Source organism: Oncorhynchus nerka, linkage group LG20 (genome assembly GCF_034236695.1).
Source record: "Oncorhynchus nerka isolate Pitt River linkage group LG20, Oner_Uvic_2.0, whole genome shotgun sequence".
NCBI classification, from domain to species: Eukaryota; Metazoa; Chordata; class Actinopteri; order Salmoniformes; family Salmonidae; genus Oncorhynchus; species Oncorhynchus nerka.
Genome location: NC_088415.1, coordinates 29,132,120 through 29,159,635, shown reverse-complemented (window position 1 = coordinate 29,159,635; position 27,516 = coordinate 29,132,120). Strand labels below are relative to the sequence as shown.

The window sequence follows — 27,516 nt, the reverse complement described above, 5'->3', positions numbered from 1 at the left end:
CGATGAGATACATCCCCATAACATGATGCTACCACCACCATGCTTCACAGTAAGGATGGTATTCATTAGGTGATGTACCATGTTAGGTTTGCGCCAAACCTAATGCTTTGCATTTAGGCCAAGAAGTTCAATTTTGTCAGACTACAACTTGTTTCACATGGATACAGAATTAGTATATTTTTGCATACTTAAAAACAGGATTCAAGGTGGTCTTTCTTGAGTAATGGCTTCCTTCTTGCAACTGTACCATACATGCCAAATTTGTGGAGTGCTTTGGGATATTGTCACATGCACACTTTGACTAATCTTAGCCATAAAAGCTTGTAGCTCTTTCAAAGTTGCCGTTGGCTTATTTGCAGACTGCTGTAATACCATAAAATAAGAAAGTTGCCATTGGACTCTTGGTAGCCCCTCTGATCAGTCTCCTACTTGCTCGGTCATCCAGTTTGGAGGGACGGCTTGGTCTAGGTAGTGACATACACATTCTACTTCTTAATAATTGTCTTGACTGTGCTCCAAGGGATATTCAAGGCCTTTTTTTATACCAATCTGTGCCTTTCCACAACTTTGTCCCAGAGTTCTTTTGAAAGCTCCTTGGTGTTCATGGTTTCATGTTTGCATTGCAATTCACTACCCAGCAGAGGCACCTACAGGAACTGCTGAATTTCTCCTGAAATTATGTGAATCACTACAATTTAACACAGATGGAAGCCAATTAACTTGGTGTGTGATTTTGAAGGTGATCGGTTACACCTGAGCTAATTTAGGATTGCTATTACAAGGAGAGTGGAACAGTTATCCAACACAACTATTTAATTGTTTAATTTTTATAGATAAAACTTTTTAAATTTTTTAAATTATTATTATTATATAGTTTTTTTTTTTTTTACAAATGTCCAGTTTTTTTCACTATGAAGTTCATATCAAATCAAATTAATTTATAAAGCCCTTTTTACATCAGCTGATGGCTCAAAGTGCTGTACAGAAACCCAGCCTAAAACCCCAAACAGCAAGCAATGCAGGTGTAGAAGCACAGTGGCTAGGAAAAACTCCCTAGAAAGGCCAAAACCTAGGAAGAAACCTAGAGAGGAACCAGGCTATGAGAGGTGGCCAGTCCTCTTCTGGCTGTGCCGGGTGGAGATTATAACAGAACATAGCCAAGATGTTCAAATGTTCATAGATGACCAGCAGGGTCAAATAATAATAATCACAATAATAATCACAGTGGTTGTCGAGGGTGCAACACCTCAGGAGTAAATGTCAGTTGGCTTTTCATAGCCGATCATTCAGAGTATCTCTACCGCTCCTGCTGTCTCTAGAGAGTTGAAAACAGCAGGTCTGGGACAGGTAGCACATCCGGTGAACAGGTCAGTGTTCCATAGCCGCAGGCTGAATAGTTGAAACTGGAGCATCAGCACGGCCAGGTGGACTGGGGACAGCAAGGAGTCATCAGGCCAGGTAGTCCTGAGGCATTGTCCTAGGGTTCAGGTCCTCCGAGAGAGAGAACGAAAGATAGAATTAGAGAGAGCATACTTAAATTCACACAGGACACCGGATAAGACAGGAGAAATACTCCAGATATAACAGACTGACCCTAGCCCCCCGATACATAAACTACTGCAGCATATATACTGGAGGCTGAGACAAGAGGGGTCGGGAGACACTGTGGACACTGTGGTTGTGGGGTAGGATGTGTAGATAAATGTGAAAACAACTATATGGATTTAAATTCCAGGCTATAATGCAACAAAATATTAACATTTTGACAGGGGTGCAGACTGTCTATAGATAGGCACTGTATCCATATAGGCTTACAATTGTCTTATGCCGCGTTCATATTCTGGTCGGCACTAACAAACTCGAAAATGTCCGAATTGATGATTCGTTGAACGCGACACGTTTATAATTACCATCAGCATGTTGGAAATGTCAGAGTTTCCTAGTACCGAATAGAACATGAACGTGGCAATATTAAAGGCATACATCCATCCCACATATTGCTTTGTGTTTCATGTCAAACAAGGTAAATAACTTTAAATGGTTATTACGAAATCGCATTTAAAGCATAGTTTCTATTGGACTAAAATTGCCTCTTTACATCTCGGCCGATGCAAGACGAATGTTCCATCGAAGATAACTGACTTGCCTAGTTAAATAAAGGTTACATTAAAAAATAGTTTTCTTTCACAGTGGCGCGTTCCTCTGCCCAGGTGTTGCTGGCGCCTGTCAGATCTTACAATATTACTCCACCGGGGGTGCTGAGCGCACATTTGGGTGTTACTGCGTGTGACGTTATTGTCAGCTGGTCAATGTTTACATCCATAATAGTGGTGAAATCTATTGAATGTGTATGGGGGGAAACGAGAAGGTAACAACATATACGATTTCAACATTATTTTGAGAAGTACAGTTGACACTATAAAGCAGCGTTGATTAAACGTTACTTCCATAAGGTAAAGACAGCTGCTTCGTATTTCTGTTAGCTCCAACCAGACCATAATTTTTCTTCTCTGCATAGCAGCTCTTCATAGACGACATCAACAGAGACAAAGGTGATACTTTTTTTATGTAGCCCACATTGCGGCTGCAGTTTGTGCACGTCTTGGTTGGTTGTTGATAACAAAGGCTTATCAAACTATTTCAAATAAGGCATAACAAAACACTGACGAATGCGTATGAAATGATGACCTAAATGTTGGTTGCGGTAGTTTTGGTGGCAATGAGAATATTTATGTAATACAGACTCTTTTGTTATTCAGTGGCGCAGCTGTATTTTGTGTGTCCATTGATTGGTGCGAAATATGCCTCTCTACCACCGTCACTAGGATTCTCGTGTACTGTGGCAGTGCCACCGCCCGGCTACTGGTGAAAACACAGGGAAAGGGGTTATTTGACTTGTTTATGATATAAGAACTTAATGAAAGACTTGAAGAAAGTGGTTATAAAACAGGCCTGTATTTTGCACACACCTTCAAGACCCTAAAATACTATTTTCTCCAGCTACTGCTTGGCTCTGTTAAATGCAGATGGAAAATAACATTTATTTTTTTATAATGTCCCAAGTCAGTGGTTAATCCAAATATAGCAATAAAAAGTTATTATCTGGAGCCTGAGGTCAGCATTTCGGAAAGTACAGAAGCTGGTACGGATCATTGGGGAGACGAGGGGGATGATGAATCAATTGATCAATATTTGACACCTTTTGTCTGACTCAATCCTAGTTAAACCAACCTGATCTCTCAAGCTTACATTCCGTTTAATCTCTCTCTCTGAGACCGTGAAGATGGGAGGAGCAGTGAGTGCTGGGGAGGACAATGACGAGTTGATTGACAACCTGAAGCAGGCCCAGTACATCCGTTCGGACCTAGTGGAGCAGGCCTTCAGGGCAATCGACCGGGCCGACTACTATCTGGAAGAGTTCCGGGACAGCGCCTACAAGGACCTGGCCTGGAGGCACGGCAACATCCACCTCTCAGCCCCCTGCATCTACTCAGAGGTGATGGAGGCCCTGGACCTCCAGCCTGGCCTTTCCTTCCTCAACCTGGGCAGTGGCACGGGCTACCTCAGCACCATGGTGGGACTCATACTGGGTGAGTCAGGACAACACAAACCTCACCTGGCCAGGTGAAATATAGGCTGTGTGAAAAAGGATAGACTTGCTCCAGATTCACTAGATATTCTCAAAACTTTGGTGACTTAAATTAGAAAAGTGCTTTGCAATGGAGCAAGAGAGGCTGAGCGCAATTCTTGCCATTGAGACTCTCAGCCACTTGTGGTCTCCACTGCTATACACAAGCCTGTGGATGTGCCCTGTTAAGGGAAAGAAAATGGAGAAGTGTAAATTATTGATGGACTCTCCTTGTTGATGGACTGACTCTTTCCTTGTTTCTCATCCTTACTGTAGGTCCATTTGGAGTGAACCATGGTGTGGAGCTGCACCAAGATGTCATTGAGTATGCATACCAGAAACTGGAGTTCTTCATCAAGACCAGCGACAGCTTCGACAGGTAGGACGGTTTCATGATGAGAGAGCTGGAGTGAAGGTGGTAGAAAGAGAAAGGAGGTCAACAGAGTAGAAGCTCCTATAACTCTGGTATAATGCCATCAGGCGCAACCAGTTAAATGTAATTACTCTGTAACAAGCTAGTAAGATAACAGTTATTGTGAGTAGGCTACACACCACACAGAGTCTCACCACACAAAGTCTGTGTCTTCGGTGTACAGGGCACATTTATTCTGGGTTAGGTGTCGTTGATAAGATTGTCGAGAAAACTGTTTCGGGAGTGCTAAAGTTATCCAAGAAACATCAGACTGGAATGGGGGAAACGTGTGTTTCTGTCTGTGTGTGTGTAGGTTTGAGTTCTGCGAGCCCTGTTTCGTGATAGGGAACTGTCTGGAGATAGCCCCAGAGAGTGGTCAGTATGACCGGGTGTATTGTGGAGCTGGGGTGCAGCGGGAGCAGGAAGACTACATGAAGAACCTGCTCAAAGTAGGAGGAATCCTAGTGCTGCCATTGGAGGAGAAGGTCAGCATTTGTGCACACCCACAAACTATACCCACAAACTATACAGTGCATTCGGAAAGTATTCAGACCCCTTGATTTTTTTCCACAGTTTGTTACGTTACAGCCTTGTTCTTAAATGGATTAAATGAGCAAGGTTTGAAAATATTATGTCTTAGTCAAACATGATCTGTTTGGGCTTCTTGTGGTCAATTTGCAGTCTACAAATTATTTGTAATTATGTTCCCGACCACTCGCTCAAGAAAGAAATCGTCCCGCGGCTGAATCTAGTTGATGATCCCTAAACTAGAATAAACTAATCTCTTCACCCAGTGCTATTTTTAGAACTTGAATCTATTCTGGTGTCTTGTGGTTTCATCTCCCCTGTCCCTTGCATTCTCTGTTGTAGAGTTTGTGTAGTCTCATCTTTCTTGGTCCTGCTCCTAGAAGTGGTTTTTATACCATTGATACATTTTGACACTTGTTTCCTTTTTGTGTAGCTAATGCTCTGTGCTTCATTTATGACTTGGGTTTAGAGAAAGGTTCCATATAAATGCACTTTTTTCCCCTTCTAATTATAGTGCATTCAGAAAGTATTCAGATCCCTTGACTTTTTCCACATTGTTACATTTTAGCCTTATTCTAAAATAGATAAAGTAGTTTCTCCCTTCTCAATCTACACACAACACCCCATATTGGCAAAGCAAAAACAGGTTGTTAGAAATGTTTACAAATTTATAAAAAATTTACTGAAAAATCAGATTTACGTAAGTCTTCAGACCCTTTACTCAGTACTGTGTTGAAGCACCTTTGGCAGTGATTACAGCCTCGAGTCTTCTTGGGTATGACTCTACAAGCTTGGCACACCTGTAATTGGGGAGTTTCTCCCATTCTTCTCTGCAGATCCTCTCAAGCTCTGTCAGGTTGCATGGGGAGTGTTGCTACAGAGCTATTTTCAGGACTCTCCAGAGATGTTTGATCAGGTTCAAGTCCGGGCTCTGGCTGGGCCACTCAAGGACATTCAGAGACTTATCCCGAAGCCACTCCTGCGTTGTCTTGGCTGTGTGCTTAGGGTCATTGTCCTGTTGGAAGGTGAACCTTTGCCGCAGTTGGAGGTCCTGAGTGCTCTGGAGCACGTTTTCATCAAGGGTCTCTCTGTACTTTGCTCCATTCTTCTTTCCCTCAATCCTGATTAGTTTTCCAGTCCCTGCCGCTGAAAACATCCCCACAGTATGATGCTGCCACCATGCTTCATTGTGGGGATGGTGCCAGGTTTCCTCCAGACATGACACTTGGCATTGAGGCCAAAGAGTTCCATCATGGTTTCATTAGACCAGGGAATGTTGATTCTCATGGTCTGAGAGTCCTTTAAGGTGCCGTTTGGCAAACTCTAAGGGGGCCGTCATGTGCCTTTTTACTGAGGAGTGGCTTCCGTCTGGCCACTCTACCATAAAGGCCTGATTAGTGGAGTTCTGCAGGGATGGTTGTCATCTGGAAGGTTCTCCCATCTCCTCCACTAAGGAACTCTGGAGGTCTGCCAAAGTGACCATCGGGTTCTTGGTCACCTCCCTGACCAAGGTCCCTCTCCCCCGATTGCGCAGCTCTAGGAAGAGTCATAGTGGTTCTAAACTTCTTCCATTTAATAACGATTGAGACCACTGTATTTTTGGGGACCTTCTATGCTGCAGAAATATTTTGGTACCCTTCCCCAGATCTGTGCCTTGACACATTCCAGTCTCTGAGCTCTACGGACAATTCCTTCAAACTCATGGCTTGGTTTTACTCTGACATGCACTGTCAACTGTGGAACCTTTTTATATAGACAGGTGTGTGCCTTTCCAAATCATTTTCAATTAATAAAATTTACCACAGGTGGACTCAAATCAAGTTGTAGAAACATCTCAAGGGCAATCAATGGAAACAGGGTGCACCTGAGTTCAATTTCGAGTCTCCTAGCAAAGGGTCTAAAAACGTATTTGTATGTATGTATGTATGTATGTAGGTATGTAGGTAGGTAGGTAGGTACTGTAGGTCCTTGAGCTGTTCTTGTCTATTGATGTTCTGTATTGTCATTCTGTATTATGTTTTGTGGGGACTCCAGGAAGAGTAGCTGCTGCTTTTGCAAAAGCTAATGGGGATCCTAATAAAATACCAAATAAGGTGTTTGTTTATTTTTGAGAAATTAGCAAACATTTCTAAAAAACAGTTTTGTTTTGTCATTATGGGCTATTGTGTGTAAATTGAGATATTTTTATTTATTTATTCCATTTTAGAATAAGGCCGTAACAACATTTGGAAAAGGGAAGGGTTCTGAATATTTCCCGAATGCTCTGTAGATGTATTTATTAACCCTGCTTAATACAAACACATTTCAAGTACACATAAACACATCATTGTCCTTCCTCTCCTTAGTTGACCAAGATTACTCGAACAGGCTACAACAGCTGGGAGACCAAAAAGATCATTGCTGTGTCATTTGCCCCACTGGTGTTGCCCAAACACAGAGACAACAGTAAATCTAAAGCAGTGCCTTTACGTAAGTACTGTACGAGCATATCTGTCATATAATTGTCTTTGTAGCAGAGGTAGTTTTCAAAGTGAGCCTTTTGTGTGATGAGTAGCCATGTTGGCGTTCTGGACCCCTATTCGCAAAGCGTCTGAGTAGTGGTGTGCTGATCTAGGATAAAACATTTGATTTGAGATGATAAAGAATACAACAGGGGGACCTGATAGGGGAGGGAGAAGCAAGGCACTTAACCCTAATTGCTCCAGGGTCGCCGTTGATAATGGGTGACCCCATGACCCCACTCTCCGAGGGTGTCTCGGGGGAGTTAGGATTCACAAAAAATAAGAAATATAGGCACCCTCTAAATTATTATTATTCTAGCTCAGCACTCCTACTCTGAGAGGCTTTGTGAATACAGGCCTTGCAGACTCAAGAGACTGGGGAAGGAGGCAGGAGGTGAAAGCAGCTGAACACTGTTGTCTCAAATGCATGTTGGAATAGTTAGAAAATGAGATTGCAGAACTTCCATCACTTACTATGTGGGGAGGGTGAAATGGTTTCATCGTGTGGTGTTTGTGCCTCCCCAGCGACCATGTTTGAGGTGCGGACTCTGCAGGACTTGGCTCGCATTTCTATCCGCCTGACGTTGAAGAAGACAGTGGCGGGGCCAGGGCCGTTGCCCAGGAGGAGGCTGGCCCACAGCGGGGAGCGGTTCCGACGGAGGCGGGCCCAACACCGTGGCTCCACCCTACTCTCCAACCGCTACGTATTCATGAGCCGACTCATCCCCGGGCCGATGGACAACAACAACAACCGCTCTGGAACCGACACCGAAGAAGAGCAGGAGGACGAGGAAGTGGAAGAGGGGAACTGCAGGGTTCTAGGAGATCCTGAAGAAGAGGAGGAGGAGGAGAGGAGGGAGGGCGGTGCCCTTCTACATGAGGCTCCAGTGAACCTGCTAAGAGAGAGGATCTTGGGTCTGCCGCTCCCTGAGCCTCTGAAGATGTACCTGCTTCACTACAGAGAGAAGTAGGGAGGGACAGGAGACGTGAAGCTGTGCGCCCATTCTTTAACTTGTTCCCATCCCTATGCCCTTGTTGACTCCCCTTTCTGGATTCAGAAGTAATGGATGTGTAATAGGCTGATAACTCCAGTGGAATGGCTAAAATGAGTTCCTACTATTTTTTATACAGCCTATCTAATAAGTTGCAAGTCAACAACTGGTGAATTTGAAATCAACCCCTAAAAATTAATGTTGAAGTGAATATCTAGAATAATTGGATAAGTAGAAGCAATATGGTAATGGCACCATCTCCCCCTCCCCTGACAGCCCAGGTAAGCCTATCCAGAGGTGCCTAGGAGGTAACAGTTGAGTTGGAAAAACAAGGATGGCAAGTTAGGGATTGGAAGCTTAGTCAGCTCCAGAGACGTCACCACCACCAGCCTCATAGGACTATCCCAACAACTCCTCTGAACACTCAATTCTCATAATCTCACTCAATTCCCTACCTGTGAACTCCATCTACCCATCTTTTGGGGTATCTTCGGTCTTGCGCCTAACCGGGGCACCCAGTCTCTAAGTCCTTCTTTATTCCCTTTGAATTTTGTAAATGTGATTGTTTGGAAAATTATACTTCTGACTGACCGAACAATTCAGTGGAGCTTTTGAGATGGACTTACAAGTACTAAAAGCCCCAAATGTTGTGAAAATATTTTCACATTCTGTGTTCATATCTTACTGCATTGAATGTACTTGGTGAAAGCAGGGGATTTGTTGAAGAGGCCATTTCTGTTCAGGCAAATGTCGAGGGCTCCAGGCATTAAAGTATAGTAACACATTTTTGCATACAGTAGGTATAGAAATGAAAGGACCACATTGTCAAACAATATTACCCAAATTCACTCGTTTTGTGAATTCTTTCATCACATCTTTTCAAATATTGGGAGACTGTAGAACACCCTTGGATTAGGGGTAAAAAGTGAATGAGTGTGGGATAGCAATTTACCATTGGGTTCTTAATGCAGAACTGTAGTCAAAGTAGTGAAGAATGTATGTATCCACCTGTGAAGGAATTTAAGTACTAATTGGTCTACATTGGAACTTCAGTGTAATGCTCTTTGATGGTGTTTATCGGTTGTTTATGAAAATTTTTGTCTGATGTTCTCAGTGACAAACTTCTCCAGCACTGGCCGGCTCCAAATGTTTGTGGTTCCGTTCTACAATGTGTCAAGTTGTTCAGCGGAAGTAAAAATTTGTATTTAGAATAAATATCTACGTGTGACAAGATGTTTGGAAAATAATTGTAGCGTGACTATCATTAAAATAAGTTAAACTATACTGCAAGCAAATTAAAAAGTTGTATTGCTTAAGACCAGACTGCTTGATTAGTTTTGAATATTGTGCTTCGCTGCAGAGTAGTCTTCACTGTGTGGGAAAAATTAAAAGAAAGCAATTAGAAAAAAACAATGTAATTTATGCTTGCTTTAATGATTTAAAAAAATATTTATTTGCAAGAAAGACTAGAACAAATTCCCCAGAGAGGAAAACAAAAACAATAAAACAGCCACCATTTTCACACTGAACTGATGACAGGTGTCAAGATGAGGTAAATGTTTTTTGGAGAAAAGAAAAAAGGCACAATTTACAAATCAACCGTGCCAAGTAAATTCACATTAATAATTATAATACAAAATAATAATCATAAAGGCATTAGAAAAAATAAGCAACAAAAAAATACAGACCGATTGTATAATACAAGGCATCATCCTGCCTGTGTTCCACCCTCTTCCGAGGGTGGAACTTGTCGAAGCCTTAAGTCCCACACCCTTGTTTCTCTCACAAGTCCTGGGTGTGTTAGGTTAGTTAACAGTTTATACATGGAGCAGGTATGCTGAAGGTGGCACACCAAACCACCAACACTGTAGCAACGTCAGAGAAAGCGCCTATCTGACCACCAAGCAGGATACACACAGTTTGGAGGGGCCGATGCAGTCGTCGTGGCAGAAGGCCCCGCAGCCCTGGCACATGATCATGGCCTTGAGGCGGCAGGAGCACTTGAGGGCCACCTCCTCAGCGGCACTGTCTGCAAACGCCTGGATGCTGAGCGTGGCTCTCTGGCTGGCACTGTGGCGCTGACGCAGCTGTAGGACACCATCGGCGATGCTCCTCGAGAAGCCGCTGCCGTCTACCACAGACACGTTGGCCGTGTAGCTGAAGCCGGGGGCCGACACACCACTGCCCCCGCCCTGCTTGGGCAGCTTACCGTAGAGCTGGAAAGGGAGGGAGGAGATCGAAGAGGAAGATGACGAGGGGGAGGTGGAAGAGTATTGAGCTTTGCTTTGCGCCTCCTTCTTAGCCATGCGGGCTAAAGACATCTCCATGTTCAGCAGTCCCTCCATTGCCCCACCTCCTCCAGTCAGGTAACCGTCCATAGAGTTCACTGCCTCCTTTTTGGTGACCACCACACCTGGCCCACCACCTACCATGGGGCCAGAGGGGGAGGTTTTGGCAAGAGCTTGACAAGAGGGCCGGGAGGAAACCTCGCTCTTCACGTTGAGTGCGGGCGAGAGCTGCTGTTGGTGCGGGGGGTGGGGTTTGGAAGGGTGCCAGTTTATCTTGACAGTGGGGACCACCTCAGAGGGGCAGAGGTCGGGGGTGGCCCGGGGCTGAGCAATGTTGTTGTGGTGCCTCTCTGGAGACTCTCTGATAACGGCCGACTCTTGGGAGTTCCGCCTGGAGGAAGAGGATGAAGAGAGGGATGTGATGACGGGCACGGCCCCGAGGGGCACAGAGCCACCTGGCTGCTGGGACAGGTACTGCTGCATGGCTGTGGCCCGAGAGGAGGCCTCCTCCAGCAGGCAGGCCATGCGGGAGGGCACTGTGCCCAGGGGAGAGGACCCGAAGCTCCGGCTTGCTCCAGGGGAGCCTCCTCGGCCAACAGGGGACTTCTGCTGGTTCTGAGAGGACAACTCAGGGACCAGGGACTCCCCCGTATGGGCCTCTGTGGGGCCCCTGAAGCGAAGGCCCGGAGACTTGGTCTGTTGCTGCCAGTTGAGCTGGGACTGGGGGGCTGGCTGGGGCCCCCCTGGCAGGCGGTTGATCTCTAGCTTGCTGGACGAGTGCGTCTGCGGCAGGACTTTCTCCATCGGGAGGCTGCCTTGAAGCAGCTGGGTGACTAGAGGATTGTTGGCCTCCACTGTGGACACAGGCCGGGCCGAACTAGGGAGCCTCTTGGAGCCAGCGGTGGGGTGCATGGGAGAAGGCTTCAGCCCCAGCCTACAGTTCTCCTCAGCCGAGCCCCGGCTGGACGCTTTGTAGTCATCCATTGGGTCCGTTTTGTGCCCCCTCTGGGTTTGAGAGTGTGGCTCAGCAAGAGTCTGCTGGTCTGGGTGGGGAGTGCATTCAGGCTGCGGCTGCTTTTGTCCTGGCTGTATGAGACTCTGGCTGGGCAGGCCGTTGGGGAAGCAGGGCTGGATGACCGTTTGGCTGTGGCCATGATGGTTGGACACGTGAGTCTGGATGACCGGCTGCTGGATCTGCTGTAGAGGGGGGCTGCAGATCACAGGCTGGCCGTGGGCCTGCTGAGACAACCTTTGGAGGTGCTGGATGTTGCCGTTGCACTGAGCAGGCAGGCGGTGGCTCCACATGCTCAGGTGGGGCTCTTCCTCCTGGCTCTCATTCTCGCAGTCGGAGGCCGTCTCCGTGGAATCGCTGTGATGCCCTGCTTCGTCCTCTCTGACTGAAGGTGGGAGACGAGGGAGGGAGGCTGTATCTCTCCCCCTCTCCGAGGGCTGCGAAATGCTTTTCGCTCTGGCTGTGGCCCTCAATGGCTGGGGTGGGGGGGTTCTCTTGTGGCCCCACGTGGTGGGAACCATGTTGGATGACACCCCCTCCTCCCCCAGCCAGGGACCTGATCACATCCACTCCCTGGGCCCCGAACCTGGGCAGAGAATCTGGGATGGAGGTGGGCGCCAGGGGACCATTTTTGGTCATTGTCCTGTCACAGTCGTCCCCCTCGCCCCGCCCTCTGAGGTGGCTGGACACAGACTCAGGCTCCAGCAGCGCTGACTTGTCCGAGAGTCCGTTGGAGGTGCCTTTGATTGGTGGTGGTGTTGTCCCCTCTTCCCCACTCAGCTCCCCTTGTCGCTCCTCCTGGGTGGTTGGGGATGGAGTGGGGGTCTGCGGGGGCTCGGAGAAGGACAGGGAGGGGTTGGAAGAGGTGGACAGGGAGGGGGATGAGGCAGCTGTGTTGGGGGTGGGGGTAGAGGGCTCTAATTTGGACTGCTGTAGTTGTGTTCCAGGCGGATGAGAGCCCGCAGGCGATCCCTGCTCCTCCACGTCTCCTGCTCCTCCGGGCTCGACGGGTCCTGGGTGCTCTCGCGTTCGTCTTCCACTGCTGCAATCCTGTAGCCCAGCACCAGCCCTGCCCCCGCCCGGCCCTGGTCCGTCCCCAGTGCCTGCAACAGCAGCAGCGGCCTCGCGCTGGGCCCGGGCCTGCTGGGCGCGGGCTTTGATGTCCGCCAGGGTGCGCGCCCCCGTCCCTGAGCGCCGCGAGCCCTCGCCGGGGGGCACGATGCGGGGACAGATCTGGTAGGTTGGCGGCCCTTTGACCCAGGGCGGTTTGATTCGGGAGAGTTGAATCTGGAGGGACACAGACAAGGAGAGCATATCAAACATGGATTTTACAAAGGCCATATAACAGACATTTGCATCCATTGCTTTGCTAAGAATCCCACACCGAAACCCAGTCAATCATCACTAATGATTTACCATCTTCAGAGAAGGAAGTTGGTTTTTGGCAACGTGGTTTGACATTTTTGGTGGAGACAATTCACAATAATCAAACTTACTTTACAGATTGTAGATTCCAGGTTGTCAGAAATTGAGTGCCTGCTACTGCACCACTACAGCCACAATAAAGGGTTACAATTACAAATGGTGACCTCATACCCGGATAGGTGGGACCTTGGGCTCCTCTGCTGTCGGCTGCTGCTTTTCCGTGTGAACCCCGTCGATTGTGGTACGAAAGGACTGACGATCTTCCATTCGCGGCCTCTTTTCGGGGAAGCTGCAGAAGGCCTGGGGCTCGTCTGGCCTCCTCTTCTGCTCCTTGGCGGCCTGGGCGGAGGTGGCGATGATGGGGGCGGGGCTGGCTGCAGGGCTGCTCTCCCGGCTGCTGGTGGTTGTGCCCCCCGTGACTGAGGTGACCATGGAGGCCCCGTCGTCCAGTGGATCAGCGGTGGCAGCGGCCGTGGAGGAAGAAGAGGACGAGGAGGAAGAATCCAAGCCGGCGGTGAACCCCCCCTGTCTCTCTGAGTTGGAGGAGGGAGATGAGGAAGGGGAGGAGGACGAGGAGGAGGAGGAGGAAGACGAGGAGGAGGGAGAGGAGGTTGAGGCGACGGCAGGTGCAGGCTCTTCAGGGAGCAGGCGGGCGGTGACTTCAGGCTCATCGGAGGTGCTGATAGATACAGGGCTGGGACTGGGGGTCGGGGTGGGCACAGGCATGGTCACAGGCGGGAGCACAGGTACAGGGGAAGGGCAGGGCACGGGCTCTAGGGAGGCACACTGGGCCGGATCCTCCAGTTCACAGTCGGCCTGTAACACCACCTCTCCTCCCTGCACCGTGGTGGCCTCTGGGACGGGCAAGGGGACAGAGGCAACAGAAGCTGCATCTAAAGTGAGCGTGCCTTCCAGCTGCTTGGAGGACTGCAGGGTAGGGGAGTTGGTCTTACAGAGGGTGCGTTGCGCCCTGCGTCTCAAGTCTGCCCGCGTTCGCCGTCTCATCCTGCCATCACGCCTCCGCCTGCCCACATTGCGGCGCTTGGGCGTTCCCGCCGCCACCAAGGCCACCTTGCTGTCCAGAACGCTGGTGGCAGCATCGGCCGCTTCGCTCATTGTCAACTTCAGAGACTCTTCTCGGGTCAGGCCAGACCTGCAGCAAAAGAACATTAGTATAAAGAGTATATACACTGTTATGCAGTGGAAATAATCAAGTCAATTTGCAAATGGTCCATGGAATAAAAGGCAGCTTAAAAAAATAACATCCGATGTTGTGGCTGTGGATGTTCAGAAGACTTACTTTTGACCGTGGTACTCCTCAAAGAACTTCTCCTTCCATGCCTCCACTTTCTTCTCTTTCTCCATCTCCTGGCGGAATCGCACCTGCATCTCATGGGTGAACTCCCCTGAGCAGGTCAAACAATATTAGATTAACATATAGATATATATATATATATATATATATATAATAACTTCATGTATTGACTGATTCTGTTTCCCCTGGTATTTGCATGGTATTTAGTAGGAAGCTATGTGATAGCATCAATGGGTACTTTCTGATACTGAATACCCAAGAGACAGTAATTCATGGGTTATTATTGTACACCCTGTTATTTCTAGAAAAATACCTGGCAATTTCTGTCGAGTAAAATAAATTGCTAGCGAATTAACTCCTGAAAGGAAAGAGTTCCCCACCTGTGTAGCTAGTCACTAACCCCTAGTCACGTGTTATCAGTGGGCCTTTATACCAACCATAGTATATAATTAAGTAAGTAGGTACTAACCCTCAGCAAGCCTTTCCTTCCAGCTCTGGGAGGCGTGAGTGAAGAATTCATTGTTGAGAGCCGAGTTACTGAGGCGAGCCAGACCATCAGGTCCAACCTGGAGAAGGAAGACAGGACATACTGGGTTACATTCACAGACAATATGGCACAGAAACGATGACACATTATGGGCTGGACTAAAAAGGCACACTCCAATGGAGAATCTCCATTGATAAATCTTTTTAGTCCAGGGAAAGGTTTAACCTGGGTCCGGGAATCTGTCCTCGAGTTATACAGTGTAAGTAGGAAGTTTACATACACTTAGACTGGAGTCATTGAAACTTATTTTTCAACCACGCCACAAATTTCTTGTTAACAAAGTATAGTATTGCCAAGTCAGTTAGGACATCTACTTTGTGCATGACACAAGTAATGTTTACAGAGATTATTTCACTTATAATTCACTGTATCACAGTCAACACTCAGTTGACTGTGCCTTTAAACAGTTTGGAAAATTCTAGAAAATGTCATGGCTTTAGAAGCTTCTGATAGGTTAATTGACGTAATTCGAGTCAATTGGAGGTGTACCTGTGGATGTAGTTCAAGGCCTACCTTCAAACTCAGTACCTCTTTGCTTGACATCATGGGAAAAGCAAAAGAAATCAGGCAAGTCCTCAGAAAAAAAATTGTAGACCTCCACAAGTCTGGTTCATCCTTAGGAGCAATTTCCAAACGCCTGAAGGTACCACGTTCATCTGTACAAACAATAGTACGCAAGTATAAACACCATGGGACCACGAAGCCGTCATACAGCTCAGGAAGGAGACGCGTTCTGTCTCCTCGAGATGAACGTACTTTGGTGTGAAAAGTGCAAATCAACCCCAGAACAGCAGCAAAAGACCTTGTGAAGATGCTGGAGGAAACAGGTACAAAAGTATCTACATCCACAGTAAAAGCAAGTCCTATATTGATATAACCTGAAAGGCCGCTCAGCAAGGAAGAAGCCACTGCTCCAAAACCGCCATAAAAAAGCCAGACTGCAGTTTGCAACTGCACATGGGGACAAAGATCGTACTTTTTGGAGAAATGTCCTCTGGTCTGATGAAATAGAACTGTTTGGCCATAATGACCATTGTTGTGTTTGGAGGAAAAAGGGGGGTGATTGCAAGCCGAAGAACACCATCCCAACCAGCAAGGGGCGAGCAGCATCATGTTGTGGTGCTTTGCTGCAGGAGGGACTGGTGCACTTCAAAATAGATGGCATCATGAGGGAGGAAAATTATGTGGATCAGTCAGGAAGTTAGAGCTTGGTTGCAAATGGGTCTTCCAAATAGACAATGACCCCAAGCATACTTCCAAAGTTGTGGCAAAATGGCTTAAGGACAAAAATTTGTGGGCAGAACTGTGGGCAGAACTGAAAAGGCATGTGCAAGCAAGGAGGCCTACAAACCTGACTCAGTTACACCAGCTGTGTCAGGAGGAATGGGCCAAAATTCACCTAACTTGTTGTGGGAAGCTTGTGGAAGGCTACCCGAAACATTTGACCCAAGTTAAACAATTTAAAAGGCAATGCTACTAAATATTAAGTGTGTATGTAAAATTCTGACCCACTGAGAATGTGATGAAAGAAATAAAAGTTTAAATAAATCACTCTACTATTATTCTGACATTTCACATTCTTAACAAAGTGGTGATCCTAATTGACCTAAAACAGGGAATTTTTACTAGGATTAAATGTCAGGAATTGTGAAAAACTGGAGTTTAAATGTATTTGGCTAAGGTGTATGTAAACTTCCGACTTCAACTGTAAATGATGACTAGGATTATAAATTATGAGCAAGCTCCCTCACCTGACGGTCAACCTCGGGGAGGAGCTGCAGGAGTTGCTGTTGGGAGTGGGCTGGGAAGGCAGAGAAGGTGCGCATGTTGATGAGAGCCCTGATGTTGGTGTTGACCAGGATAGAGCCGGGCGTTTCAAAGTCCACCTCCACCCCGCCTCGGCTCCTCTTCATGGGCCCTGCAGGCATACACAACCACAGGCCCGCAAGTGGCTAATGCTATCCAATGGATATGGTTTAAAACTCATTCATTCAACTAACAGCAAGCACAGCATGGCCGTTCCATTGCAAGCCAACAACTCCAGTTAAGATCCATCAACACAGTCATTCAGGCGTTTAGTTTAGCAGCCAACACAATCACAACAGCTATCAGTCAGTGAGCGGTTAAGTATGTCCTGGCCGGGTAGCCAGTGTTGGGATAGCTAGCCGACCCTGGCATTCAGGTAGAAACCTGCAATGCACTGCTGTTCAGTTAGCATTAGTGACCAATGCAACCCTGACAATGATAGCGACCAGCGTACTGTTGGTTAGCTACCAAATCACCCTGTCAGTCTGGGATTGACCCAAAGTCCAGGTTTGACGCTTATTCGGAGACAGCTGGCCTGTGTAGAAACTGAGACATACATCTAATAGTTCTACAGATTGTGTACTATGTCCAGATTATGTTCTTTGACCTCTTCATTTGTGACAGCTAAATTCATAAGATATACAGATTTGTCAAGTTGTTTACAGTTCAGGTTCCATCAGGTATATCTCTTTGCCAAAGGTGTCTTGAACAATGATGAAAATAAACTGGGTTACAACTGGGAGAGTGAGGGGTTGGTGTTTTAGGGTTTACTGGAGGGAGGTTGGTTGGGTTGGTGGGTTTTATTATACCCGGGTCTAACCCCTGTACCTGAGTGGTAGCCACGCAAGCTCTTGAAGTGCTGGGGGCGTTTCCAGCTAGCCAGCTCGGGGCGGGCACGAAGCGTGGGGCCTGGACCCCCCCTAGAGTCTTCCCTGCGCCTCCCCGCTGCTCCTGAGGGGGAGAGGTGGGGGGAGGGGGAGCCTGGTGAGACACTCCGGTCATGTGGTTGAGGGGGGACTTACGAGCGAGAAGGCGGGGGTGGGCAGGTCAGGCAGACAAGCCAAAAGGGGAGGCAGCAGAGCCCATAGCACGGGGTGGGGGGGGATTGGGACAGGTGAGCAATACAGACAAAGCAAAGGGAGCAGTTACCCAGTCCCACATTAACACAGAGAGAGGAGAGTGGGGGGTAGGGTGGAGCAGAAATCTCAGAAAGAGCTCCCCCACCTCATAGATAGCAATTGGGTTTACTGGGCAGCTAAATGTAAGGCGGGAGGGAAGGACTGATATGAGACTGGAATTTCCAGGTGCACACAAAAAGAAGCAGGGGGGACAGAAGTTGCACTCAGACAATGAGTGGCTAGGAGGGTTATTCTGCACGCAGAGACTGACAGACAATCAGCCACAAGAGGGGAGGGTTTCAGGGGATCCTCAGAATGAGAAAGACTCTGGGTGCACGAGGAGCACAGTCAAAACTGCACAAAGGTCACATTTCAGTCAACACGACACCTGCAGGAACACTAGCCATTCCTACACTTTCTTCCCATAGATAGCACTAAAACTGTTTTTTAGGCCACTCATGTTTTTGTTACCCAGAGCTTACTGAGAAACATGAAGAGGTTACAGTCTAAGAATGCTGCTGCAAAAGTAAATAGGCAACACATAAATAAAAAGACTGGCAAAGCAGTAGAGGCCCATGCTGGGTGAGAAATGGTCCAAGCCCACTGTAGGAATATGACTCAGAGGTGTCTGTGTGTGTAATGCTACAAATTCCACGAAAATGTTTTGCCCAGGAAGAGGTTGTGTGTGGGCATAGCAAGATGAGGTTAGGGTAGCAAAGGGGTTAGCAGAGAGAAGTGCTCACCTGATGGGACGTGTTCACCATTGACCTTGAGTGGAGTGAGGACCACTCGCGGCATCATCACAGCCTTCTTCCTCTGTCTGCTCGACTGCAGCGAAGGAGAAACGGACACGGTGAGAGGTAATAGAATGCTAAGGTTATCACTAAGCCAGACAATGGCGATCTGTAATAATTTCCTATGCATGTAGTACTCATAAAAACCTCTTACGACTCGACCTACGCACAACCACCTATAATATCCCTATTGAGCAACAGTACACATACAGACAGCCCAGGTTGAGGGGGTAAAGTGTACCTGTCTGGATCGACTTAGTCGGGTCTGTGCCTGGGCCTCAGAGCGCACCTGTCCAGAGACTCCAGATCTACTCAGCCTGGTCTGGGGCTCTGTGGAGCATGAGGCACTGGACGAGCTCTCATCTATGGACGCTGTGAGGGGTAGAGGGGGCTATGGTCAGACACCAAATGGTTCTCTTTATTGGGTTCCAAATGGTTTAGTCGATGATAAATGGTCCATGGACCACTGACAATAAGGTTTTTCACACTGCACATGTTTTGGTTTCCATTATCACAATTGGTGGGGTTTATCATCTAGCACTTTTCAGCCATGTACTCAGAAACAGGAGCTCACCCAAATAAAATGTTTCTTAAAAAAAATTAAAATAAAGATTGATGCCATGGGTTGGCAGTTTCATGTGCACCCGTAACCACAGCAACAATCACATCCTAAAAATAAGAAAAAATGTCTCTGGTTTGCAGTTGTTTAAAAACACTTCAATTTATTCTATCATAGGCATGCTCTTTCCACCTTTATCACGACACATATTCCTGTGTTGTTTTCAAAGTGCCTTTGAACAGGGCAGTCAGAGAGATTTAATAGTGATGTGTTAGATGTGTGTGCTTAATAAAGACCAGTGATGTAGTGGAATAAACAAACGCTGGATAAACTGTAAAAAGGAGGTTGATATGATGGGCGGAGAGTAATGTAAACTTCAACAATGTTAATTTACAGTGGAAGTAAACACCAAATAAAAAGGGCATTTACTCTCCACTAAATGATCACTGATGAAAGCATGTGGTGAGCACAACCACACACCATCGTTCTCTCCACTGGCTGCAACTGTTTCCATGGAGTCACAGCTCTCTTGCTCCGCACCTTCCGTTGGCCCTGCTGTTGCTGTGTTAGCAGTAGCCAGTGTGCTGGCTTCGGCTGTCTCCGCCTCCTTCGAACTCTTGGTCCACTGCAGAGCGTTCTTCTGCAGAGGGACAGTCAGAAGAGAGATTGCTATCACAAACATGCATGTGTGTGTATTCCAGATATGGGTTTGTATGAGGTTTATTAGGGGTAGGGATTAGAGGTACGTGTGTGTTTGAGATATGGGTGTGTGGATTGGGCTGGTTCCATACCTTCAAGGTAAACAGACTCATCCTGCCAGGAAGCTTAAAGAAGATGCTGTTTTTTACTCTGTCCCCCCTCACCTGGGAATGCAGCATGGTCACCAGACAGGCCAGAGGGGCTGTGCCACTGGTGGACAGAGAGAGAGAGAGAGAGAGACAGGGTGGGGTGATGGAGAAAGAGTGGGGAGAAGATGACTGTGAGAAGCAGAACAATACCTATGGTATGCAAAGAGACAGCTAAACATAAAATGGAAATATTGTCCCTTTGTTCTTGTGCCATCTTACCTTCTGTTTTTGTTGAGCATATTATGGATCAGGCCAGGTAGAGATCATGGAAGAATTGTGAAAAATGTGAGTCAAAGTTGAAACATTCCTTTCTCATGGATATTCTCGTAACATATTGACTTATTTGACATAAAACATGAGCAATTCCATTCTTGGTTTTGTTGCTGGTATACATTACCATAAAGATGGGCTTTAAAAGGTATAATGGGAGATTCTGGCATTTAAGCCCTTGTTCTACAGTTGAAGTTGGAAGTTTACATAAACTGAGTTTAAATGTATTTGGCTGAAGTGTTTCAATTCCTGACCTTTATCCCTAATAAAAATTCCCTGTCTTAGGTCAGTTAGGATCACCACTTTATTTTAAGAATGTGAAATGTCAGAATAATAGTAGAGAGAATAATTTATTTCAACTTGTATTTCTTTCATCACATTCTCAGTGGGTCAGAAGTTTACATACACTCAATTAGTATTTGGTAGCATTGCCTTTAAAATTGTTTAACTTGGGTCAAACGTTTCAGGTAGCTTTCTATAAGCTTCCCACAATAAGATGGGTGAATTTTGGCCCATTCCCCCTGACACAGCTGGTGTAACTGAGTCAGGTTTGTAGGCCTCCTTGCTCATTCGCTTTTTCAGTTCTGCCCACAAATTTTCTATGGGATTGAGTTCAGGGCATTATGATGGCCGTTCCAATATCTTGCCTTCCTTAGACCATTTTGTCACAACTTTGGAAGTATGCTTGGGGTCATTGTCCATTCGGAAGGCCCATTTGGAAGACCCACGCTTGAACTTCCTGACTGGGTGTCTTGAGATGTTGCTTCAATATATCCACAAAATTTTCCTCCCTCATGATGCCATCTATTTTGTGAAGTGCACCAGTCCCTCCTGCAGCAAAGCACCCCCAAAACATGATGCTGCCACCCCCGTGCTTCACGGTTGAGATGAGGTTCTTCGGCTTGCAAGCATGCCCCTTTTTCCTCATTATGGGCAAACAGTTCTATTTTTGTTTCATCAGACCAGAGGGCATTTCTCCAAAAAGTATGATCTTTGTCCCCATGTGCAGTTGCAAACCGTAGTCTGGCTTTTTTAAATGGCGGTTTTGGAGCAGTGGCTTCTTCCTTGCTGAGTGGCCTTTCAGGTTGTGTCGATATAGGACTCTTATGTGGATATAGATACTTTTGTACCTGTTTCCTACAGCATCTTCACAAGGTCCTTTGCTGTTGTTCTGGGATTGATTTGCACTTTTCACACCAAAATACGTTCATCTCGAGGAGACAGAACGCGTCTCCTTCCTGAGCTGTATGACGGCTGCGTGGTCCCATGGTGTTTATACTTGCGTACTATTGTTTGTACAGATGAACGTGGTACCTTCATGCGTTTGGAAATTGCTCCCAAGAATGAACTACACTTGTGGAGATCAGCTCTTGGCTGATTTCTTTGATTTTCCAATGATGTCAAGCAAAGAGACACTGAGTTTGAAGGTAGGCCTTGAAATTCATCCACCGGTACACCTCCAATTGACTCAAATGATGTCAATAAGCCTATCAGAAGCTTCTAAAGCCATGACATCATTTTCTAGAATTTCCCAAGCTGTTTAAAGCCACAGTCAACTTAGTGTATGTAAACTTCTGACCCACTGGAATTGAGATAGTGAATTATAAGTGAAATAATCTGTCTGTAAACAATTGTTGGAAAAAAAAATCACTTGTCATGCACAAAGTAGATGTCCTAACCTACTTGCCGAAACTATAGTTTGTTAACAAGAAATTTGTGGAGTGGTTGAAAAACGAGTTTTAATGACTCCAACCCAAGTGTATATAAACTTCCGACTTCAACCGTACTTACCCAGAATCAGATGAAATTGTGGATACCATTTGTATGTCTCTGCGTGCAGTATGCTACTGTAGCATTGCTATTGTACCTGCAGACTTCCAGTCATTGCGCTAACACAAGTTAGCAGTAGTTTTGCAAGCCAGTGCTAACTTCCTTCATACTGCCCGCAGAGACATAAAACAGCAGTTCATCTGACTCTGGTAAGTGGTAGAACAAGGGCTTAAATGCCAGAATATCACCCTTCCATTAAATGTGTGTATGGTGGTTGTTTACCTCATTTCCTTGAGCCCCTTGGTCTGAATAACATGCAGGATCTGCTTGGGCGTCATGGGGGCATCAGAGAAGTTCTCTAGAACCTGGAAAAATTACAGTCAGTCATGAACATGTTATAGCACATACAGATACAATTTAAGATATACCTACAACTATACCATACATCCAGTAAGTGAATACAGCAGCTTCAGAAATATCTGGTGAAAAAAGACAACAAAATGTGAATTCCATACCTTATGAATGGAAGATTCACAAAAGGCAGTGTATTAAACTAGTGTCCATTTATTAAGATGTTTCAAAATGCCTGAGTTAACCACTCAAGCTTCGTCAGCAGAAAGCATGTGGCTTTAATATCCACTAAGACAGTGAAATAGCACAAGACACAATACACCCACAACTAGGCCTATCCCTCTAGGAGAACCAATTCATATAAACATACTATAACAATTTAAATAAGTGATAAAAAAAATAAGTGGATAAATGCTGATTGCCAGCTGTGGTGAAAGTAATGCTCACTATACTTTCAAAGCATTTTTACGCAAAATGTGGGTAAACACACATGCAAAATAAAAAGGTGTAAACAATGTTTATCCTCCACTACACCACTAATTCTAATAAAGTGACATCACTACATAGCCTAGCAGCATCTGTGGTTTTAAGTGCCACCTCCACTCCCTTAAAAATACAGTGAATTATTGATTAATTTCCATTAATAAGACCAGAGATAGGTGCTTGAGGTTGTGCGATCAATCCAGAGCCTCTCAGTGTGTCGTCATGACAGGATGCATGAGAAGGAACAACACATAATACAGACTGGGTAGTAGAGCGCTCCTTCAAATTAACCCAAGGACACGCGTGCAGGAAATTGGAAGAAGAGGAAAGGGTATTTTGGTCAGGGAGACCAGCAGACAAAGCCGACTCCAAGCACACAACACAGGCACACACTAAAGATGCACATCACAATAGAGCAACAGTATGCACCATGATTCGGTGAGGCGTTGATTACAGAATACCAAGACATGTGGCATTCAATGTAACAATTATGTTGTCATTGTCCCTGCAGAAAAAGGAAACCGAAAACAGTCTCTGAGGAACTCAAAAGGCCAGATGGTGGATAAGTTAGACCTATCAGGGTTCTCTGCAATCTGTGGAGAAAAGAACCTGCCCAGTCATGCATGGAGAAAACCCATCACACACCACTACCAAACTCCTGATTAATGCCAAGGCAGATAGATTATTTTGACTTACTGAAGATAGGCCTATATGAAAATGATAAACTAGCCTACACAGACTGTGCTTTTTGTATGCGGTGTTATGCAACCCTAAATGGATTTGTTCCATATGGTGGTGTGGGTGCAGTCGAAGCGTGTTCCTCTATCTCGTTGAAGACAATTTCACACCGGCCCATCCCCATTTATCTGAATGTGTGAGCGTGCAAACTAGGTATGCGTGTTTCTCACTGGCGGTTCTCAAAACACGCTTGAAAGTCTGTATTTTTGTTTACGTCTCTTATCACTAAATCGGTCTGCTATTCCTGTATGCCCCAGAGAATAATGAGTAGCTAGCATGGCCTAGCACAAGTTTCGGAACACACTAGACTCACCTCAGCCTATGAATATTGTTTAGGCTCCCCAAAAGCTAGCCTAGCCAAAACATTCGCACCACAAGGATCTGCAGTGACATATGGGCTTCGGTTATAAATACATGCATTCCCCACACACTGAAAACCAAAAATGGCACGGAGCTATTTAGCTCTGCCGTGGCGTGCAAGGATGCTGATAGGCAGGGAACAGAAAAGTAGGGTCTGGCAACGGAATAGAGCCCCACCCTAAGATTTAAGTAACTTCCACACCCATATTAGAAAGGAGAAATTAGCCGTAGTTGAGATATAATGCATCTGCAGTATGCATGCACAATATAAAACATGGTAGGCTTTATAGCTATGTGTACTGAATAAAATGTGTCATTAACTGCATCCAGTTCTAAATCCTCAAGAAACACCAATGATACAGCTATGCAACACAGCCTCATCTGGCAGTTGAGTCGCAGAAGAGGGGTCTGCTTACCATTTAAATTAATGGACTGTTGCCGAATGCAGACCGTTTACAGCAGTAAATGGGCACTATGTGTAAGGGTTCTGCACAACTACACAATGTAGGTGCCTGATTATCCTACTCAGCATCAAGACACAGCTCTGACTGGCAACCTCATGACATTCCCAATAGTATATCCCTTTTACACACAATTTTAATCCAAGTACTCTCTGATACAATATACATAATTTAATCTAACTCATATAGTAGACCTGTATATTTAGACCACTCTACAAAGCATAGAGAATAGGGTGTCTGTCTTGTTGTGGAAGAAACCATAATGGAAAACTGAATTACAATAAAATGTTGCAATGGTCATTGAAGAAAGCCAAAAGAGGACTTGCATTACACAAGAACACAGACATGATTTGTATACCATTGGGTAGTAACGTTAGCTGGAAGCCTACAAGAAACTTCTTAGCCGTCTTATTTATCAATATGGCTAAATAACAACTTTACATACATACACCAGCTTAGCCATCCAATAACCATTATGATAGCTACATAAAGACAACTGTATCCAACTTTGAATGGTTGTAGCTAGCTACCACCTAGATAACATTAGCTAAAGCTTGGGGTGGTATTCCCCTGACCCTTGCTCTGACCATAACCAGGGGGACCTGTCTAAATGTGTTAAAATAAGAGCAGATAGTGTAATTAACGTTAACTATTTCAGAGTTATCCACTCAAGCTATTTGTTTACATGTTCAGTGAATGGTGGTACCACTGGTAGTCTGGCTAATTTACCAATACAGTGGGTTATGCTAACTCGCTAGCTAGCAAACAAAGGGTCAAACTGGAAGGCAGACGTACCCGTATGTTAGCTATGCTCCTGTCAACAATGAGCGTTAGCTTAGATACAACCAGAGCCATCTAAATACACGACTCTAGCTACAACCACACTTGGAATGACTAACGTTATTCATATGAATAATAAGAGTATTTTGTTATCAGGGGCTCAGTGCATTTACTCATTTCACTGTTAACATGCTGGCGATTTAGCTAAATTAATTTAGATTAAACGAGCACTCCCTGCTAGCTAACGTGCAGTGCCAACCAGACAGCACAGGCTCCGACTAATTTGTGTTTGGTTGCTGAGTGTTCCTCTTCCCTGTCAGTACATTAGCTAGCTACTATATTACAACTAAAGATAGTATTACCATGCGAGCCGCCTCAGCCCACGTGCGTTCCTTCTTTCTCTTCTGTTTGTCCTTCATTTCCTCCCCTCTAGTAGCTAGCAGTTATCGGTTGCGCCTCCAGCAGCAGCTAGCTTTTTAGCAAGCTAAATTACGGTCGGTGGATCAAGAAACCCCGAACTAGCAAGCTAACGTTAGCTGAACTGTTTCTCTCCGTTTCGCTAGCCTTCCCACCACGTAATTGCTAGTTCTCTCGCTCGTCTGGTGCTCGGTAGGCACGCCTCTTGTTGAGCTAATTCATTTAGCTATATAAACTATTGTTGTTCTACGCTAGTGCACGGTAACGCGCCTAAAGGCTAGTAAGACGCTAGCTAGCTAATAAACACATACGGGGGGCGCCTCTCGTCTTGAAGCTACTACCACAGTTTCTAACCTAGAGGGCCCAACATCGCGATACTTCCCAAGACTCACTCCGTGGACTCAACGGACCAGACTGGGGTTTGGGAAGTGGACGATTCTTCCTTAAATTGTTAATTTTCTCGATTTCTGAAGGCACAACTTTAGATTCGAGCCAATGTCTTAAGTAGCTGATTGTGTTATAATTCCAACCTCAAACTGACACGTTTTAATTTTCGTCAAAAATTACTTTATATCGATGGACCGTTAGACCTGATGACGTGTTTCTGCGCAATGGCTTAGCTAGCGTCGCATACTAAACCATATTGTTGTATTAATAGTGGTTCACGGCGAAGCTATTGCTTATCTCTCCTGTAATTATTTTATTTTTCTTGACATGGTCGAATAACTCAAGCATAAATGTGTAACGTTTTCTAAATTTGCACAGAGTAATTTGGTAAAAAATAATGTCACAGATTGGCCTACAGGTGGTGCTGTTATAAGCAGTCTCACTTAACACACTCCAGCACAGTAGGTGGCGGCATGCAAGACTAAACATTTGTTTGCTGACCGACATATTGAATGAAGAAGTCTCACTGAAACCGAAGATAGAACAATGAGCCAGATGTTTCACTGTAAATCTGAAGCATCCAGTTGGCGTTTCCACTCACCACCAAATATGGTGATGAGAGGAAGCCCAGTGGCCTGCATTGGAGAAGATGGCGCCAGATGGATTTTGGCCGACATTCTGCAAATGTTCTCATCGATGAAACATTTGATCTCAATACAGTTTTCTATTCCCAAAACTAGAATATGCTACGAACATAGTGGACTACGTTTTGTAGACTTTACCATTTGACAAAGTTTTTTTTTAATGGCATTGTCTAGAAGGAGTGCACAAGCGAATTGAGTTATTGCACAGGAGCACTTCACAGACTAGGCTTCCCCAACGAAATATGCAAATACATGCTAGAACGCGCAAATAGGATCTCGCTTGCTCGTGCTTGGCTCTGCCTACCTCCTTGCTCACTATGATTAATTTGCTCGCATCGAAAAAAATAGGCTGTTGTCTATCTTGGGTTAGTTATACAGACCTTTGCTTAACCCAGATAGAACAAGGGTTAGTGCTATACAGTTTTCTGTTCACAAAACTACAATCTGTTAGAAAAAAAGTAAAAGGGTCACATCTACAAAACTTAGTGGACTCTGTTCGTAACAGATTGTTCGTAATCAGTGTTGGTTTAAATGGGAGCAAATGAAGCATAGTTGTCAGAACAAGCAAGGAGGTGGGCAGAGCCATGCACGAACTAGCGAAAAACGATTGGTGTGTTCTAGCATGTATTTGCATATTACCACTAGGGAAAGCCTTTTCTGTGAAGTGCGCGTGTGCACTCCTTGTAAACGATGAAACGGAAATATGCAAATACAATGCTTGTTCTAATATGCAAATACAATGCTTGTTCTATACATAAATCGAATAAAAAACAAATTTGGAATTTACTAATAAAGGGATTGATCACAAGATGGCTGAGATATTGACAAATCAGATTTTACATTTCCATTTAAAACACTGTAAATCCACTCCTCAGTGGTCTTTCAACTTGAAACTTGTCATCGCCCTCATGGACGTCCCTAAGATTGACCACACTGGTATTGATAAGAAAAAACAAGGAAACTATGAACTTATTTTTTGCATGTGTAATTCTAATGCTCAAAATCATCTGCAATCCTCTTCTCCTTTAATTGTTTTGAGAAAAAATATAGGTGCTGCATTCAAATATCTCCGCACTGTACCT

The 27,516-nt window shown here is 45.5% G+C and overlaps 2 protein-coding genes across 4 annotated transcripts; one reads left to right on the top strand and one right to left on the bottom strand.

Moving 5' to 3' along the window:
* Positions 1-2,294: 2,294 nt before the first annotated feature.
* Positions 2,295-9,377, top strand: pcmtd2a (protein-L-isoaspartate (D-aspartate) O-methyltransferase domain containing 2a). Of its 3 annotated transcripts, none has more exons than XM_065005371.1 (6): positions 2,295-2,366; positions 3,269-3,590; positions 3,905-4,007; positions 4,354-4,525; positions 6,914-7,037; positions 7,595-9,377. In XM_065005371.1, exons 1-6 carry the CDS (start codon positions 2,310-2,312, stop codon positions 8,038-8,040), a joined length of 1,224 nt encoding a protein of 407 aa, XP_064861443.1. In that variant the 5' UTR covers positions 2,295-2,309; the 3' UTR covers positions 8,041-9,377. The 3 variants fall into 3 exon arrangements, with proteins under 3 accessions (XP_064861443.1, XP_029477770.1, XP_064861442.1); XM_029621910.2 differs by lacking the exon at positions 2,295-2,366 and adding an exon at positions 2,368-2,552 and having other exon boundaries at positions 3,284-3,590; XM_065005370.1 differs by lacking the exon at positions 2,295-2,366 and adding an exon at positions 2,368-2,552 and having other exon boundaries at positions 3,275-3,590.
* A 99-nt stretch (positions 9,378-9,476) lies between these two features.
* LOC115102220 (polycomb group protein ASXL1-like) lies at positions 9,477-25,801 on the bottom strand. The gene is given in 13 exon segments (XM_029621907.2): positions 9,477-11,804; positions 11,806-12,648; positions 12,958-13,939; positions 14,087-14,192; positions 14,571-14,667; positions 16,400-16,566; positions 17,283-17,405; positions 18,316-18,400; positions 18,608-18,738; positions 19,406-19,565; positions 19,717-19,834; positions 22,096-22,178; positions 25,349-25,801. Coding segments are annotated over 13 exon segments (4,806 nt in total). The 5' UTR covers positions 25,406-25,801; the 3' UTR covers positions 9,477-9,950.
* Positions 25,802-27,516: the final 1,715 nt, after the last annotated feature.

Coding starts and splice junctions, on each gene's coding strand:
- pcmtd2a (XM_065005371.1), top strand. CDS start 2,310: ATGTTTACATCCATAATAGTGGTGAAATCTATTGAATGTGTATGGGGG. Junction 4,008..4,353: donor ACCAGCGACAGCTTCGACAG/GTAGGACGGTTT, acceptor GTGTGTGTGTAG/GTTTGAGTTCTGCGAGCCCT. Junction 4,526..6,913: donor TGCTGCCATTGGAGGAGAAG/GTCAGCATTTGT, acceptor TCCTCTCCTTAG/TTGACCAAGATTACTCGAAC.